Genomic DNA, 19,643 nt, shown 5'->3' with positions numbered 1-19,643 from the left:
CCAGGGTGGGGCTTGCGGAGGGGTCGGGTGGGTTGGAAGCCGGGGTGTCCCTTGAGTTTGGGGGGCTGCTGGGAGGCGAGGAAGGGGTTGGTGTGGGTCGGGGGGCACACTCTCCGCTTCACACGCGAGGAAGTCCTCATCCCCTCCACCCCAGCACCACCGACACTGCCAGCGCCTCATTCCCAGCTGATCTCCCCGGCACGGATTCTTAGTCTTCCGTGACTGCCGATGTAACAGAAACAAGTTAAAATATATATATGCATTCTCCCGCCCTCCTTGCTCCAAAGAGGCTGCTTTTCTCCTCGGAAGGTCATCTCCGCTTGCAGCCTCCCAAGTTTTTAATCCCGTTGCAAACCTTTGCATCACACACCTTTGCATTGCACACACACACACACACACACACACACACACACGTCCCTGCAGGTCATCTCTTGCATTCCTTAGTCCAGCTTTCAGTTTGCAACCCACCCCGTTCTAAGAGGACCACTACTATCTTAATTTTTTTTTTAAAAAAGGACACTCTTTTCTCTCAAGCTGTTTCCCCCACGCCACACACACCCGGCACCCATGCCCGCTCCAGTCATCTTAAAACACTTTGCCAACAACCCCCAAACCCACTTTCACCTTCCCAGGTTCTCCTAGGTGGAAGTGTGGCGGGTGGGACTGTCACCGGTTTGCGGAAACGGGGAGTTTGCTGCGAAGGGGTTTGCTGGGTGGGCGGAGAAGAATGGATTCTGGGGAAATCGGGAGACTGAAGTTGGTGGTTGGTGATTCTGATGGTCTTGGGAGTATTGGATGTTTAAAGGGCCACACGACACAGGTGTGTTGTGACTTGGGTGTAGGAGTCTTGGATAAGGAAATAAGAGATTTTTTGGGGGGGGAGCGGTGTGTCTCTGTGTGTGAATACAGTGGAGCTTTAGGTGGTGAAATTGAAGGAAGATTGGAAGTTGTGAGAATATTGGGCCTGCAAGAATTGCTGAGTGGGTTTGTGCAGAAACTGGGCTCCGGCAAACTGATTTTGATTCAGATGCTGGTATCAAAACTGATGTATTGTATGTTCAGTCGTTGAATTTGTGCATGGAGCCATATGCAGGATGCCGGGGCTGTTTGTGCTTCAGGTGTGCGGATTTGTGTTTCAAATGGCAGGTAGTTGAAAGAGGCTAGTCTTTCGAGGGGGTGCAATGAAGTGCCTGAGAAGTAGGTGAATGTAAAAGAGCTCATATTATTGTTCTCTTGCGGTAGTGGAGTTCAGCAGTCAGACCTAAACTTTGCACACCTGCCATGTCAACTTGAATCTCTGCTATGTTGCAGGAAGTCCCCTTTAGTGCCCTCTTCACTCCACCCACCCCCTCAGCATACTCCGGTGTATCCCAGTTAGAAAGTTGACCTTTCTATTGATCACTGCTCCTTTTTGGAAGGGTTTGTTCCAGCACTGCAATCAGATATTTCCTTTTGCTTTTATTACCTGCTGCGAATTATTAGTCCGGGGGCACGGAAAGGTGATGTCTTTCCTTTCTTCTCTTCTGCTTTCTCTTCCCCTCCCCCTCCCCCTGGTGCTGCTGTGTCTGAATGCCACGTAGCCTTCTGGCTATTCCCCTTTGACTAGAGTGAGTGCACAGCTTTTAGATATACTGTACAGTACCTTCCTGAACTTCTCTCTTGTGTAAAAGGTAGTTACTGTAGCCAGCAGATTTGGATAGATGAGTATTTTTACCCCATGCTTGTTCCTGGCTTTTGAAGTAGCAGAGGTTCAGCAGTCAAGGCAGAAACTGTTGTGATTATTCAATAGGTAGCTATACAGAACTGCAGTCATCAGCCCTCTTTTTCTCTGTTATTAAATTCGTAGGGCTTGTGATTCAGTTGATGGAAACCCCCAATCTTGCAGAACCCCTTTCTCAACATATGGCAAGTGGTGTGTTGTCCTGTAATCAGGCCAGTTGGCTGTGGATGATGCAAAAGCTGGCAGGTGTACTTAACTCATACTGTTTGTGTGTGTTTCCTGTTTGCATGCATGTGCATTTCCAGCTTTTACTGTGTTCAAATGTAATGAAGAAATGTTTATATTTTTGCCTTTATACTATTTCTTTCATACTGCTGTATAAAACATACTTGCTTTTTATTATTGAATTTTTAAGAATGCATGCTTTGTTCAGTATTCACACATTTATGCTGGTAAATACATATGCATGCTTACGATGGCAAACTGTAATTTAAACTAAAAAGTAATGCCTGCCTACATATGCCATAACGCTAGCTTGAAATCCAAGTGATCTTTCAATAGGCTCATGACTCTTGTGATTTCAAGCTGTTTAAATAATAATAAGTGTTCAAGTATAGTTGCATCTCTTTGAGCCATAAAGATTTACACTGGATATGTTGTGATTGCTGAAGAACAGCATAGTATAATCTTTGATTCTGTTATGTTGCCTGATTGTTCCAAGATTTATCAAGCTTGTCATTTGAAGAAACCAACTTAATTTTAATCTGGGTATGTAAATTGATAGCTTCAGTTGTGTGTTAGCCCCCCCTCCCCCCAACTAGAGTTGATTATTAAGAGGTTGGTGTAGCTACAAGCTGGGAAGTGTTGTGGCAATTATTGAGATGATGTTTGCGACTCCCTCTAATGTAAGAAAAGACCTTAAAAAATATAAATGTTATTATTTCTCACTTCTGTGAAGCTCTGAGTAACCCCTTAAGCTTTGTAACAGCACTGTGAGGATGGTTATGCTGAAGGTTAGTAATTTGTCAAAGACCACTGATGTTGCCAGGGCAACTTACAAAAAGTTAAAATAGCAATAATATGTAATAAAGCAAAACAAACTTAAAACAATAACATTTAAACTTTACAATATAAAAGAATAGTAAGAATCAATCAGTGGTGTCTTATTTTTCAATTCTCTCCCTCCCTCCCTCCCCACCCCCATGTAGAACTAGTGGGGGGTGGGGAGGAAGAGAGAGAATAAGATGCCATGCAATAAGAAAGAGTTAAGTCCTTCCTTGGGTGGTACATGCCAGCAGGCCTTTGGAAGAGGTAGTTTATCTACTACTTTGCACACGCATGTACAAACACACTCACTCTGAACAGGATACTTAAGATTGCATACTAAAATTGCTTTTGGAATTGCAGCACTGTGAGGGGAATAAGGGCCTCTTAACAACTCTCAGCACCTTTAACGAACAACAGCTCCCATAATTATTTGGTAGAAACCATGAGTGTTTAAAATGATATAATAATGCTTATACCAGTGTTCAAAATTGGCCAGGTACCAGGCACATTTTGCACTTGACTTTCAACCACTTGTGACCAAGTGAAGATGCCTGGGTACCAGGATGACGCCTGACATCTCCACCATTTGAGTATCATGGGAACTGGACTAGTTTCACACACTAATATCCCATCCTGTAAAAATTTAACTGTTATATTTTATCTGCACAATCAGAATGAATTTCTGGAACCAAACTGCTTTTTCTGTGAAGCCTGAGCAGGAGCAGTCACCATTAAGAAAGAGTTCGGGATAGGCCAGCATACACGTGCACTGTCCTTGGATCAAGTGACATTTCTTCTTTGAGGTCTCAAGGTTCTTAAGCGAGCTCAAGGTTATCATCTGAACAAGCCAGCTGCTTAACTGAGAATCAATCATGGTCAGTGCATCATTTGAAAAATAAGACTTTAGAGCTGTCTTACCCCAAAATGGCAAATGGACATTCCATTCTGGTGACTGCAACCTTGGTTTAATGAGCCACCTGGCACCTAGCTTATATCTGAGTTTCTAACTCTGTATGGTGTAAATGTGGCTCTATTTCCAAGCTGTATGATATTGCAGCCCAAGACTTGATTATAACCAGTATGTATTCTGAACTTTCTTATGCATAATTGATCATTTGGTGCGAAGTGTTAGGAACCATTCTACACGCACCCCAATATTGGTTACATGTTGCCTTTAGGAATACATTTTTTATTTATTTAAAAGCCTGCTGTGTATCCTAATTACAGTAAAATGACATTAGCGATTTATCAAAGGAATTTATCATTGCACATAGACTTCCCTCTGAAACAAGCTTTTTTACTCTCCTCCCTTCACCTGCTTTGGAGAATGCTTCAAAAGACATGTTGTGATTAAGTTTGCCAAGGTCAGGATGGTTAGTTTTCAGCTGTTATCTCTTCTGCAAACCAGACTTTAAATGAAAAGGTTGGGATTCCTTGGTGAGGAACACACACTGAACTCTTTATTACATTCTGGAAGAGCTTATTGTGGAAGCAGCCATAATTTATTCCCTCACTCGTGTTAACACAAGCCTTTCTGTGTAAATTGATCAGTGTGGACACACCATTTCTTAGTGATTCTGCAATCTGATTGCTCGAAAAGGCTGCACCATAGGAGCTCCCAGGATCCTCAGATTTGCACAGATGTTGCACACAAATGATCTCACGCAGATCAGGGTCCTTCCACTGCATCATCACAAACATTTACTTTGGCAAATGGATGGATAGGTCGGAAGGTTGAACTGAGAGGTGGGTAGACAGAATAGTGAGGGAGGGGTTAGGGATGCACTGCTCGGTAAGCACACTTGCTTGAGGGTGGCAGAGACTTGCAAAATGTTGTCTCCCCTTCCATTGGTGCCCCTGAAGTGACCAGAAGATCTAGAAATGTGTGGTCTTACAGGCAAACCTTTCTGTAAGTAGCCTGGATGGTCAGAATGGTAAAACAGCCCTGCTTGAACAAACAAAGGGTGCATCTTCTTTCCATGAAGCCTTTGGCACGCACCCCTAATTCTCATGTTTCCTTGTACATGGGCCTACAGCAAAAACAAATTATTTCCTTGTGAACTGCTGCCTCCACCCCCAACCCACTGCACACACTTTATCCCCTATGTTGAATTTTAAGCTCCTTGGCGAGGGACCTGTCATTTTGTACTCTGAAAAGCACTATGCATACTGGATAAATTAATCACAATAGTATATTCTAACATCCTGTGGGCATGGGAAGCCCAGAGCAGGGCACAAACACAACAATATTCCCTGTACTTTTCCTGCCCCTGCCCCTTCAGCTGATATTTGAGGAAATGCTACCTCTGATCCCCAGGTTCCATTTAGCTATCATGTCTGATAGCTGCAGCCAATTGCAAATAAAAATGCCCTGGCTTTCTGAATTGGGTCCTGCCTTACTAGTTTCCTTGGTATTTGAATACCCCATCCTTAATCTTTTCCCAAGCTGTATTGGACACTAATTGATGTACTTTGAAGTTGATGCTGGTAAAGATCTATTTTGGCAGCCATATGCTGAATGTTGCAATGTGAATGGGTTGAACTCTGAAGTTCAATGCCAGATAAAATATTTATTTTATTTTATTGAAAGAATCATTCAGTCTAGTTAACAGTGTAACCTTACTGAATGTTCCCATTGCCAATCAAACTTTCCATTCTTTGTAAGCTCAGTTAATCTCTGGTCCCATTTCAGTGTAAAGAACAGCTGTGTACATGTGACTTACTTACTATATGTTTAAATATTTCACTCCACATTTTCCAATGAATTTCTCATTATTTTGAAAATAAATTACAATCAAGCCTCAAATAAAACACCACTGTTTGCCTACAGTCTAGAACTCTAATGCTTATTCCTAAGAATTTGGGAGTCTAGTTATTCCATTAGCGCTTTAGAAATAGGTAGTAGAAACTTGAGAGTCATACTTCTTATATTCATTTGACATAGTATTTTGTAGTTCTGGGTGAAAATGCATAGGGCAGTTATATCTATTTATATATATTTGACGGCATTGAAAAGTATATATGATAAAATGTATAGTAATGTTTGTTCTCTTTGAAATAATTGCTTGAGAAATCTGAAATAAATGGGCATGGATGAGCATAAGAATGACTAGTCAAATCTCTCCCCCCCCCCAATATGATCCCTTTAAAGCAATGTTTCCCAACTTCTGATGGCACATTAATTTTGGGGGTTAACATTAGATGCTAACTGTTCTGCCCCTAAAAAGATACATATTCCCTTTCTTGACTGAGTACTAGTTAGATTAATAGGGTTAACTACAAGAACAATGGTCAAGTGTCCACCTTGCAACTGAAGGAAAGTCACATTAATATTGCCTCCCAGTTTCTATCACCCCCCTTTCCACAGGTGGGCTGGCTTCAGGTTTAGGATCCTGCTGTTTGCCAGTAATGATGTATGAGGGATTAATCTGTGTCTATCAGCTACAATGTGGGCTTTGTCATGTGATGCTGGTATATCTTCTGCTGAATCCTTCTGTCCTCTGGATTGCATTAGGACTATATTAACAGAGAAGTGGTGCCAGTGCTGTATAAGTCCTACCCATTCAAGATACAGACACTGGTTGTATCTCAAATTAGGGTTTTGATTTTTCAGTGCATATTTAATTAAGCATTTATTGTGACACACATTTTGGGAATTACTGCTTTAATTTGTTCCATAATTTAACTTTGGAATTGGTGAACTCACCAGCTTACTTTGATTCAGCACCTACTTGGTTGGATGGCTTCTGTGGAAGATTTGATTGGCTCCTTCTCTATATAATGCCTACCAGCTACCACAACTTAATTTTCTTTCTTTTTGAAATTTGGTTTTTTAAAAAAGTAACTTGCTGGCATTTAGCTAGGTTGTGTTGACTTTTTTTGCCAGTGCTCTGTTGACTCATTTCACATTTAGTGCCTGTTCTGTTTCAATTACAGATTTTGCATGACTGCTTTAATATAATGTTAGAATTCACTTTGGGTGCTTTGTTAAGTTTGAAACGAAGGTCAATTCGCTTTTATTTACTATTGATTTTTAAGAAATAAAATAAAAGCCCCATTAAAATGCATTTCTCTTTTGCCTAAATAATGTGAACTATATTTTAAAATGAAATTATAATTAAACACAGTTTCATCACACTCCCATGGATGCTACAGCTGTTAAAATGTTGGTTTCTGGAAGGGTAGCTGTCTTAGTTCACTGCAATAAAGCACAAAGAAGACTAAAGACTAGCAAATGTCCTAAGAAACATATTATCTAAGTGGGGTCTTCGAACCATTTTGCGCACTATTTTACTTTAGTACACACTGCATGGATGCGGGTGTGTTAGATGTAGAAAAAGTATTGTTCTTATAAATGATCTCATTCAAATGTAACATGCATTTGGCTTTAATGTACTTTTTCTCCGATAAGCAAAGTTCATTTGCCTTAGAAGTTGGGATGGGGGAGTCTAGCTTGCAGCTGGCAGGCCAGTGTTTGTAAATGAGCCTTTGCTTTGGTAATGAGAATTTCAGCTTAGGAAGAGTGTTTTATTTGATAACTTGAGTTTTTATCAACACTTCTCTTTGGCACTTGGTTATACGCAGAGATAATGTTGGTTGGCACTCCCCACACAGCCCCAGATGACAAAATAAAACAAGGAAAAGGGAGAGTACGGTATTTAGAGGTCCTGGGTGCCAGAGTCATTTTAGTAGCTCAGGATTTTCTCCAGTTTTCTATTTAAGAAAAGTACCCACTTTCCCCCCTAAATACATTGCTTTGTACATACAAAACAATATTTTTAACCTAATGCCCATTATTTTTCCTCTTTCCCTTTCCTCCATTTCTTCCCCACCTTATATTCTGAGCTAGAAAGTTTGAGAGTGGGGCAAATAGGTTGCTTTCCCTTCCTACATTTCTGGCTTTTGCAGTTGGATGCACGAATGCCTGCCTGTCTAGTTCTGATCCATTCTACCTGGTACCTTGGGGAAATGATACTTTGTGGGGAAAGGAAGATAGAGGTGTCCTGGGGCATCTGGTTGGCCACTGTGAGAACAGGTTGCTGGAAAAGTTGGGCCATTTTCTTATGTTATTTTGTTCTTATTTCACAACTGTAGGCAAGGATCATTCAGCACCAAAGCATCAAACAGTGAAGCTCTACTCCACCCAGACAAAGGGAGCAGGTAAGCAGCCATGGAACAACCACCCAGGAATCATTCCCACAGAAGACTTAGAGAGTTCATCTTTCTTCTTTCCCCTCCCCTCAAATGGTATGACCCAATCTTGGGTTGTTGTTCATTTAGATCAGGATTCAGTTGGCTGTCCCTTGCAGCCAACCAACCACATTTCACCAGAGTTTGGCTGTATATTGGATGCTGCATGCTCTTGGGCCTTTCTGCTTGGAAACTCCCGATCCAATTGATTGAGATGGAGTATTGGTATTACCCTATAACTAGATTTTCATTTTTTTAAAATTTCATTTTAAAGCTACAGTTTTACTGAGAATAATAATCTTAGTATGTAGTAGTGGCTGCTGCTATATTTGAGCAGCTAGACCAAAATCATAACATCAGTGTCAATTATAAGCAGAAAAAGTACCTAAAGTCAAGTGAGTTTTCCTTGGACTATATGTGGACATTACAAGCTGGGAAAATTAATAACCCGGTCTTATTATTTTAAACTTTGGTAGTGTCTGTGTTCAGCATGTAGGGTTCCCCTAAGCCTCAGGTCCCTTGCTCTCTGGAGAATTCACAGAGGATTATCTGGGGGAGGATTTGTTAGGCACTACAGGATGTGGCCATGAGTCACTAACAGTTCTGGCACAGAAGTTGTAAAATGAAGAGAAAAAGAGACAAGTTGCTGCTGTGAGGGTCTCCATAAGTACAATACGCTATATATAAATAGGGTGAAGAAGTGTCCCATACTCTTAAGCTTAAATCAGTTCTGCTAAAGTATGGATCTCCTGCTGAGTCAGATAATTTTTGAAAGATAAGCATGAGACTTCTTGATGCATTAAAATGCCCTTTAAAATTGAATCCAGATATTAAAAAAATGAGGCAGAGTACATATATTCTTTCACTCTTGGGAAAAGTGAGATGAACAAATCTTCCATATTGGATTATCATCCTGACCATCACTTCCCTGAACTAAGGGATTTGTATATTCCTTGTAAAATTGAAGTACCATTTTTCAGGACGTCAAAATTATTCATTGAAAACGTGCTGGACTGTGTAAATTGGTGCATTTTGTTTTGAATAATAATATTTTTGCTAGGGAATAATGAGCTATTGGTTGTAGTTAACTCATTTCTACTATTATTATTATTATTTAAATTTGTATACCGCCCTATAACCGCAGGTCTCAGGATAAAATCAGAATATAAAACCACAAAATACATAATCAAAACAAAAACAAAAACAACCCAATAACCCCCCAACATATTGAAATAAATGGATCCAAGTTACTCATATCCAAAAAAATTCAGTGGGTCAGCTCTGAATAGAAATATCATTGAATGCAGTGCTATGTCTTACACTGTCAGATCATTAGTGTACCTGCCCTAGTATTGCCAATTGACTGGCAGCAGCTCTTCAAGATCTCGAGGTAGCTTGCTCTCTTCCCTCCCCTCCTTGCATTATTAAAAGCCTACCCGATGATTTGAGAGAATATTTCAGGGGTGAGGAACTTTTGGCCCTCCAGGTGTTGCTGAAATACAACTCCCATCAGCCCCAGCAAAGATAGTCAGTAGCTAGTGATGATGGGATTTGTAGTTTAGCAATATATGGAAGCCGAAGGTTCCCCACACCTTCAATATTGGGTCATGGTACTATGAGATGATACCCAGAATGCTAGAGCCATTGTAGAAGTCCTGTCCTGAATGGTTCTTGATTTTTTGCTTTCAAATGAAACCAGCTGTTTATTTGTTTTACTGTTACTACTTGCAGTTATAACTGTAGCCAAGCAATATCATGGGGTCTGGCTGCCATGGTGCATCTCCCATTCTAGTAAACCTATTGAGCTTCCCGCAAAGCAAATGGTCCACTTTTTCTCTCCCCCTTCAATGTGATTGTGGTGTATATGAAAGAGAACTCTTGGTGGGATCTGGATAAATGACAGCCAGTCTTATTCACCCATGGCTCCATTACACTCCGTTCCTCTTAGCTTAGGGGGCATAGGGGAAATGAAGTACAGGATTCTCAACTGCAAGGTGGCCTCATCCTAGATGATTGCATTGGAAAATTAAGTTTGCTTGCGGCAAGTTTAAGCCTATACAGATCTTCATAATAATGTGGTAAATGAATCTCCTAATGCTAATACGGAGCTAATAATTTTGCTTCAGACACTTCTGCAGACTGCTATCTTTGTAAATGATTATATATATATATATATATATATATATATATATATGGGAGTGATAGCATAGTTCATGAGGAAATCTACAAGGAAGTCTCTTGTACTTCAGAGTGTTTCAGGAATTGTATGTTTTGTTTTGTTTCTTCAAAAAACCCTGCAGTGGTTTATCCCTGCCACAGCCAAAGCTGTTTCACAGATTAATTATGTGGCTATTTTCCATCTGTGAACACAGAAAATGTTTGACTATGTGTACTTGTTGAGCAATACCTAAGAAACATGTCCAGTGTCTCAACATAACCTGTGGTACTTTTCTGGATGGAAGCCAAATATTATACGCAAAAGAGGGGTGCATATAAGCTCCCTTGGGAAACATTTAACATTATTTCTAAAGATTTAATAAAAACATATATTTAGTTTATGAACAGATTGGTATTATGGAGAGGTGATGGTCCATGCCACCCCCTCCTTCCCGAAATTAAGTTATAACGGGGTTTCTGTCAAAAGTCTTTTTTTCCCCAATCTCCCTTGAATTTTGCAATATGGAAACCAATTTGCCTGAAATGTTTGTGTGTGGTCCTGCTGTAGTGGAGAGAAGGCCTTTCAAAAGCAATCTAACAAGGTGTTACAGATGTGTTTAACTGGGGAAAATAGCAAAGGAGAGGCAGTCTAGAAATTTCAGGTTTGTAGAGGGCTTTGTCTTCAGTTATGGGGACTTATTTCTATGACTGCTTTCATATTAAAGATTATTCAAAAATACCTGCCTGTGGCGATTTTTGTCTTTGCATTTGCAGGGCCAAACAAACATGAGTTAAACTGAATTGTATGTTTCCCAAGGTTCAATATTGGGGTTAATGAGTCAGAAGCCCAAAAGAAACTACTAAGGTTTTTTTCTTGCAGGAATGATCCAACTCTAGGCATCTTACTTCACATGCAAACCTTTCTTAAAGTTTGGTACCTTTTTAACAGTGTGTTTTTTAATTAAAAATTATGCTGGACTTGGTTGTAGCTTCAAATGCAGTACTAGCTGCATATTTCAGCAACCTGAAAATACGTTCTTAAAAGAAGTATGGGGTATTTTAAAAATCCGTATTTCAAGGCATAATCATGCTTCATGAAGGGGGGTTGGGGTGGACAGGAACAGGACATTACTGTTCCCTGAAGTGTTCCTCCTCTGAGATTGCCAGACTGGACTACAGTTCATTTAATGTTGTTGTTTGTAAACCTCCTTTGTTCTCAGAACAGCCAGATCTGAATGTGATATTAGCTTTGATAACTGTGAGCCACAAGATACAAGAAAGCATTAAGACCATTATACTTAAGTTATATGCCCTTTTCCAGGAAAGACCAAATAGCTTCCATTGGGATTCACATATTTTGGCCAGCACTGGTAGCCATGCCAAAACTTTAGTTTACCCGAGTCCTGCTGCTCCCCTTCTACTTGACCCATGTCTCAGCACAGCGCCCCTTTCCCATTCCCCCTCTTCCCATGTCAAAGTTGAGATGTAGGGAGAACAGTGATTCCTGGTCACCCCAGTGCTTGGCTCCAATATTAGAGCTGGAGGGAAGTAAGCAGGGTCTTGTTTAGAGAAGAGTGGGTAAGTGGTCTGAGCACCTCCGTGACACAGTGATTGAGATCTTTCCTATATGTGTGCTGCCTATCTATAGATTAGAACACCTGTAGGAACAATCAGTAGTTCTGAATTATCAGCTTCTGGTGCCCGTTATTTTTTTGAAACATTTGGGGAGCAATCCAGCTAAAGTTAAGAACCTTGATTTCAGTGTGGAAAATGTTTAAATCATAAGAGCCTTGCTGGATCAAACCGAAGGCTCCAAATTCGATTGAGAGAGCAGTATGCCCTATGCCATTTTCCTACTTCCTATCCAGTTTTCAGAAAGGCCAACTTTCTGCCCATGGGAAATCTGCCCCCAGGACCTGAGTGTAACAGCGGCCTCAGCAATTGGTATGCAGAAGGGCTCTGCCTCTGACAGTAGAATATATACTTTTACATTTGTGATGTGAAAACCTGGAAAACACACTATGGCTTTTTAAAAGACTACTTCTTAAAAACTCATCAGGGCTACTCTGAGTGGTGATTGCCCAGATTATCTATAAATATTACTCACTAGAGCAGAGCTTTCCCAACTTTTCATGTTGGTGACACACATTTTTAGACATACATCATTTTGCGATACAGTAATTTTACTAGCAAACTGGAGGTTAAACTAACCCCTTTCTAGCCACAGGAGGAGTGCAGGAAGCATTCACATGCCACACCTTCACACTGCAGCTGACACACAAACGTGTCACGATACACAGTTTGGAAATCTCTGCACTAAGGGTGTTTGGTACTTCTGAGTAGGCTTTGCAATTGTGGCTATTGGAGACTTTTCTGTTAAGCAAAGCTGGCAGGTCTTTGGTTTTATGTGAACTGTAGTGGTCACACCAGCTGATGAGGCTGTGGACAGCTCCGTGTTGTATATTAACATTGTAACATGTGCCTCTTATAAATTCAGCCTTTTAATAATGGATTTCTGATGTTTACTCAAAAAACCCGATCTCTCAATGCAAATCACATGTTTTAAATCATGTCAGATCAAGAGCTGTCAACAGACATAGCAAACACAAGAAAACAATAGCCCCAGTAAATAGCATAATAACATACAACCCATACTCTATTTAAGCTTTGAAGTACATACTAAGGTATTAGATCACATGGAGGAAGAAGTGGACCTGCTTCTTCAGTTAATATAAGAAATAAAAGCCAGCTATTGTCCTAGCTGTCTCACATTCTAGGTCCTGGGAGTTTCCCAGGCCTGGCTATAGCATGTGTGAAGCAAGTAGGGGAACCTGGTCTCAAATCTTTTGCCTTCTCCCCACCCACTCCAGCTGCCTCTAGCTTTCTCTTTCTCCCTAGATGTGTTCCTGGTTTCATATCATGCTTTCTAATCAGTAATTAAGCTACAGTTTCCTGTTTGGGGCATTGCAGGAAGCTGTGACTTAACAAACCCTGGAAATTTTGGATTATGGTACACAGGAGGATGGAGGCTAGAAGAGGAGAAGGAACATTTATTCCCAGTCCAATATACCAGTTGACTGAGATTGTTCTGTCTGAATCAGGCCAGTGTTTGTGTTCTGGGTGTAAAGGGCAATACAGTGGTACCTCAAGTTACAGATGCTTCAGGTTACAGACTCCGCTCACCCAGAAATATTACCTTGGGTTTAGAACTTTGCTTCAGGATGAGAACAGAAATCGTGCAGCAGCGCTGCGGCAGCAGCGGGAGGCCCCATTAGCTAAAGTGGTGCTTCAGGTTAAGAAAAGTTTCAGGTTAAGAACAGACCTCCAAAACGAATTAAGTTCTTAACCTTAGGTACCACTGTACTATGATTTAGCTTATTACTAGTGTTCAAAGTGCTTCACACAGGTAATCATTATAACCTTTGCAACAACTCTGTAATGGTATTATTATCCCAGTGTTGGGGGCTAAAACCAGCTAGTAAATTTGTGGTTGGGGTAAGATTTGCAGTAGAGACTGTTGCTCACTGGTCTCTTTGCATGCATTCTTTACATGCAGAAGTTCTAGGTTCGATCTCACCCTGGATACCTCCAAATAAAAAGTTATGTGACTTTGTTGCTCAATTCAATCTTTTTATGTGGCTTTTAATGTATTGTGACTTTGCTGTTAGTTTTTATTGATTATAGTCTAGTAATGGTTTATTGTAATTGTTGAGCGTGAATTTCTGTTTAATTATCACGAGCTGCTATTTTTAGAGTAAATTTTATTGTGTAATATATTCTAAATGGATTATGAAATTTTGTATAAGTTATTTATTTTAAAGTCATATTTTTATTATGACTTCATTTGCTCTGGATTGTCATAGGATGTGTAATCATTGTTGTATATTTTGTTATTTCTACGGCTTTAAACCATCTTGTGTTCAGCAATGCGGAAAGGCAGAAAAACAAATGTAAATGTTATGAAGAAATGAAAATGAAAGATCTTTCTGAAATCTTGTAGAAGTAGATGGAGCAGGGTTTCTCTCAGAATAAAATCAGGTTCCTATTTTTCTGTTTTTCTTTTGAAGCTGTTAGTCATTATGCTACACCAGCTTCCATAGTGGATTTAGTGGGTACAGACAGGGATGGGAAGGGGTGGGATCCCTATGCAGAGCAGATTTTGCCCTGTAGGTTTGGAAGTCACTAGGTCATAATCTTTCCAAATATTTAAATTGTACACCTCAGTACCTCAGTGTCTTATAATGTTAGTCTTGCAGCCCTATTCAATATTAACTGTATCCAAATAGACTTTTGACATTAGCTATTAAATGGCACTTTTTGAAGGCTTTTCTTCAGCTTCAACTTGAAGGTTGATTGAAATGTGACAGAAAAACACAGAATACATTCCCAAGACTGTGTCACTTTAGATTGCAAGTAGGGGATCATATATTTACATGCCTCCTGTGTAAAAGAAACTCCCTACACTCGGAAAGTTAGCATCCATGGGAGGCCATCCACTTATGCTCAAAGGCCCAAATGTGATGGGTTTTTAGAAGCTTGGAAGACTGTATCCACCTGGGCTATCTTTCAGGGATGAAGGTTAAATTGGCAGGCTGTGGGGGACTTTTTAAATGGTATTTTAATCTGATTGAATTTTAAAATGTTTTAGTGGGAATGTGCTGCTTGTGGATTCTTACTTGCCCAGACAGAGCCTTTGGGATAGGCTAAGAAATTTATTTCTGAATCTCACAAGTCATTCATAATACTGGAATACAGTGTTAATCTCGCATTGTGCTAGAAACCAGAATTGGACAAAGATGCCTAATATGTGTTCTGTTCTCCCCCAAGTTGCCACCTGCAACTAAATATGTTTTAAGCATGTTTTTCCACAACCAGTTATATTTTTAAAGTAATAATTTGAATACTTGTTGAGCAATGCTACTCTGTCCCAGAGGGCTCTTCCCTTCTTGCAGTGTTTTTCTGTGTTGAGATGTGTTAACAGAGAACAGAAGCAGACATAATGTTATCCAAACACTAAAATTAGTTGCGTTACCCTGAGTCGCACTTGCATGCATCTTTTTAAAACTGCTTATTATAGTTCTAAGGTTGGCACTTTTGGTAAGATGTGTCCCCTTATCTCCACTTGCACAGACATTTTGAATTGTTTTGCTTGAGCTTTTCTGATCAGGGGACTATGTTTCCAAACCAAAATATCAAAACTTGCTGATGTTGGAACTGTTTGGTTTTTTTCGTTTCACCAGGTGATTTTTTTTAAGGAACTGTCAACGAATGATCATTTCTTGCTGTAATGGCAGAGCAGCCTCCTCCATTAGAAGCCACACCCGCTTTGAATGAAGTGCCACTTCTACCTCATATGGTCAATGGGGACAACACACAACAGGCAAGTGGACCAGCATGATATGAAAATGGCCAAAATGTTTGGTAGAGGTGACATTCTACTCTGTAAACGCTTAGATTTATTGTCTTCAGAGCATGCCCTCTGTAATTACAGATATACCAAGGGAATGGTGTGACACAGCTCCTGTAGCAATCTCAGTTTGTATGGCTACCTTAATCATACCAGTTCTCCTCTTTTGTGTGGCTGGTTGTCTTTGAAAACTTCACTGGATGGCAGAGTTACCCAACATTAAAATAAAGATAATGAGACTGCCATAAATAATAAATAAAAAATGGTACACTGAATGAGGAAAAGGATCTTCAATGTAGTAAAATAAGTCCATGCTAATTTTCAAGAATGGATTTGACATGTATACATATATGTTTTGTAAATTCAGCAAGTGCCATAAAATGCATGCTCTTGGCTTGGCTTCAGCTTGGCTTTACTTATGCATTGAGAGTTTAATTCTGTGCCTGTATTGCAAGAGGTGAGCGGATTACATTATGGCCTGTCTTAAGTTAATTATCCTTAACTTAAGTTTATTCTTCAGGGCTTGTGTGAACACGTAACTGCAAGCGCAGATTTAAAATCTGGATCTGTCTCGATCTGTATATGGGATAATCTTTAAGATGGTGACACACAGTCATGGAATGTTGGCTCTTGGGTTCATGGGACAGAAATCCATCAACATTGTTTTCTGCCATGGTTCTCTTCACTACCTTGAAGATGCCTTTCCTCTCTGTGCAGCCAGTTCCATGCAACAGAGGGTGGAGAGCTAGCATTGGGGGTTGGACTTAAGTTTCTCCAAAGCAGCCACCTATGACACATTATAAGCAGCTTTGGGAGCCGTGGGAAGACTCCAAAGTCGAACGTTTTAATAAATTAAATGTTTTATTTATTGTATCCTTTGTATAGTCTTAGAGCCTGGTGTCCTCAGAATGTCTGTGCATTTGTTTCAATGAAGTTCATGCAGGAGAAAGTTTATATTATTTAAAATATTTTTACCCTGCTCTGTAATCAGAAAGGCTCTCAATGTGACTATTAATTTGGATATAATCCAAAGGCTTCTGGTCTTTTAGTTCTTGTGGGAAAAAAGCTTGTTCAGTATGAACAACATATTTTGACAGTAATTATTTTTCTGGTGGCGTTAGGTCATCATTGACCTTTCCTGTCCATATTATATGATCAACATATGTGTGGACTTGGCTCTTTTCTGAGTGTACATTTTCTGTCTTTGGTTGTAACATTTCTAGACAAAACACGCTGAAAAAAGAGCATTTCCATATTTAGAGAAATTAAGCTTAAAATCAAAGCACAAGCTAGCAAAACTATTTCTAAATTCTATGAAAAGCTGCTCATTTTGACTTTTAGTTCTATAAACATGGTACAAAGCATACTTTGTAGAATCACTGTGGGGAGAAGCAAACCTTAAGAATGTTGTTTTCCAAAAATAATGGCAAAATGCTTGATTCAGAGCTTGAAAAGTATTTAATTAGCTATTCAGAAAGCTGCAGGCTACAAACGCTTGTAGAAAAGGAAGACAACTGTGGCTGATGTTTTGAAAATCATAAGCACATAGGAACTGGCCTTGTCATATCAGAACATTGATCCATCTAGTTGAGTACACTAAGAGCCCTCCAGACTCTCATGCAGAAGTTTTCCCCAGCCTTAACGGAAGATGCCAAGGATTAAACCTGGGACCTTTCGGATGCAAAATATTCTTTACAACCCTTCCCACATCTGCATATTGCCATAAATCACCTTCTACAGTTCTATCCTTGGCTAATTCCAGCATGTGTTTTCACATTTTCTGGGCACATCAAACAAGTACAGGGCATCATTCTTGGGTACTAGACTTTCAGCTGTCTTTCTGGCTTGAGGCAACATTCTTGGGAAACAATGCAATTTGCCAGTATACTTCTCTGGTCACAATGTAAGTGTGTGTAGAAGAAAGGCTTAGTTAGTTTACTGTCAATTGATTTAAAAAAAATGATTGATCCACAAAGTTTTGCAGAATGGATACTGTTAAGTTCAGGGTACTGCTTTCTTTAAAATATTTTAATCTATATGGGAAGTTGCCTTATACTGGGGAAGACTATTTGCCCATTTAGTGCAACATTATCTATTCTGACTGGCAGAAGCTCTTCTGGGCCTCAACTGCTGCCTGATCCATATCACCTGCTACTTCACTCCCTAACTTCTAGCCCATGGACCTAATTAGGACCACCAGACATTTCTGTTGGATCAGCAAGTCTGTTTCAGCAAAGTCATACCCATCTGCCCCACAAGCTGATATCATATATGACAGATAAGATGTGACTCATTGCTGATCAGCTGATTGGTGGTGCCTACAAAACCTCATGCTTTCTAAGCCTTTGCGGTTTGTATGGGCAAAGGAAAACAGCTCACTTGATGTCATTGTAGCTTCAGGTGATTGACAGCTGTCCCAAAGTGATTAAATTGTCCAGTGTACCAGAAAAAGTCAGCAGATATAAATGATTTAAAGTTAAAGCAAATGTGGTACATCTCCTTGAGTATATTGGAGGAAATACTCCCACAGATACTCTGAGCACAGGGTCATTGAGGGCTTTGAAGATAACAGTGTACACCTTGAACTATCTCAGGAGCAAACAGGCATCTACTACAGACAGACCATTGCAGATTTCATATGTTGCCTGTGGCCATACTCTTGCCTTTCAACAGGTGAGCAGCCGGAATATAATCCCAGTCCTAAATTTTTGAAAGCAGCTAAAATTGGGATAGAAATGTTTGTTTTTTGTGTAAATAGTCTTAAGTCACTTAGACACAAAGGAATAGAAAATTGGTGTACGGCACAAAAGAATTGCTTCAATGTGGCCAGGAAAGCTGTTCAAAAGCATTTACCTCCCCACCCCCCGCACAATAAATGACTAATAGGTGTACAGAGCAGTCAGGTAGATAAAGTCTACTACAAAATAATTGTGGGATTATTTACAAGGCTGCTACAACTAATATTTACATCCCTAGTTACAGAATAGTTAAGTGTAGAAACAGTTTAGAACTAATATTGTATTGCCAATATTTTCGCATGTGTGTGTGTTCTGGGAAACAGTGTTGCTTCCAGATGTGATTGAAAGTATTGTTTGTTTTGTTTGTTCTTAGGTTATTCTTGTACAGGTAAATCCAGGAGAGACTTTCACAATTAGAACTGAAGATGGACACATTCAATGTATCCCAGGTGATGAATTCATATGCATTTATATCATTTGTCACCTGAAACTGCTTTTATTTGATTTTGCATGCCTTCTTGTGTCAGTACATTAAATGTGATTGGGACATACTATCCAATGTTTATGATTTTGCGACAATATAGACTTTTTATTCAGAGGGACCAAACTTTCATCTTGGTTGATTACCTGCTACAAGTCAGGGTCCCTCTTCTACCAGCATGCATTCCTCACACTCACACACCCTGTCCATAATTAAATCATCCAGTCCACAAGCAGAGAACACACAAGGTTCCTAACGGAGCAAATAAATTGAAGTGGCTAATGCAGAGAAGCCAAGTGCTAAGTGTCTCATGGTGGGTGTAATCCAAGGTCATGCTACTAGTTTGATCTGGTGGAAACCTTTCTCAGCCGAAGCACAATAAACAGTCAGATCCTGAGTGTGAGCAGAACTCATCCAGTCTGACTTCATAAGGGAATTTTCACTGGGCATATTTCCGTGCACCCAGCAATCTGTCTCTGTGTCAGTTTCTGGTGCTTTGGAGGAAGTAGAAGTTTGGGGGTGGAGGGAGAGATGTTCCTTAATTCCTGTGGGATGTGACAAAGATCTGAAAGTGCATAAAGGAACTTAATATTTGACAAAGCTACTTGCTGTCTTTTCACTGCATTAGTTTAATTTCCCTTCAGTAGTAGAAAGCAATACTAATTAAGCATTATTTTGTTTCTGGAACAGTCTTCACCGTGTGGGAAGCAAAACAGGCCATTCATTAGATCATCCATATATATTATCACACACCCACATCATCACTGTATTTTTTTGTTTGACATATTGTAGAACATGTAGGTTTAGCAGTAGCCATTGGACTAATTTCTCCAAGCATGGGCTTTGCCAATTTACTAATTTACTATTTGGATTCAAATGACCCAACAAGCCATAGTATGGCCT

At 39.9% G+C, this 19,643-nt stretch overlaps 2 protein-coding genes across 2 annotated transcripts in view; one reads left to right on the top strand and one right to left on the bottom strand.

Moving 5' to 3' along the window:
• LOC309362012 (growth hormone secretagogue receptor type 1-like) overlaps positions 1-19,643 on the bottom strand; it is a gene marked incomplete at both ends in the record, with an annotated part of 80,052 nt that overhangs the window by 12,753 nt on the left and 47,656 nt on the right. The gene's annotated exons all lie outside the window — the stretch shown is intronic.
• LOC309361964 (fibronectin type-III domain-containing protein 3A-like) overlaps positions 15,380-19,643 on the top strand; it is a 39,546-nt gene continuing 35,282 nt past the window's right edge. The window contains 3 exon segments of the mRNA XM_081897333.1: positions 15,380-15,391; positions 15,393-15,494; positions 18,633-18,708. Coding sequence (XP_081753459.1) covers positions 15,383-15,391; positions 15,393-15,494; positions 18,633-18,708 — 187 coding nt within the window. The 5' untranslated portion in view covers positions 15,380-15,382.

Source organism: Podarcis melisellensis, assembly GCF_964234715.1.
Source record: "Podarcis melisellensis genome assembly, chromosome: Z".
Classification (NCBI taxonomy): Eukaryota; Metazoa; Chordata; class Lepidosauria; order Squamata; family Lacertidae; genus Podarcis; species Podarcis melisellensis.
Note: the sequence above shows the minus strand (reverse complement) of the source record. Positions and strands in the feature narration are given on the sequence as shown.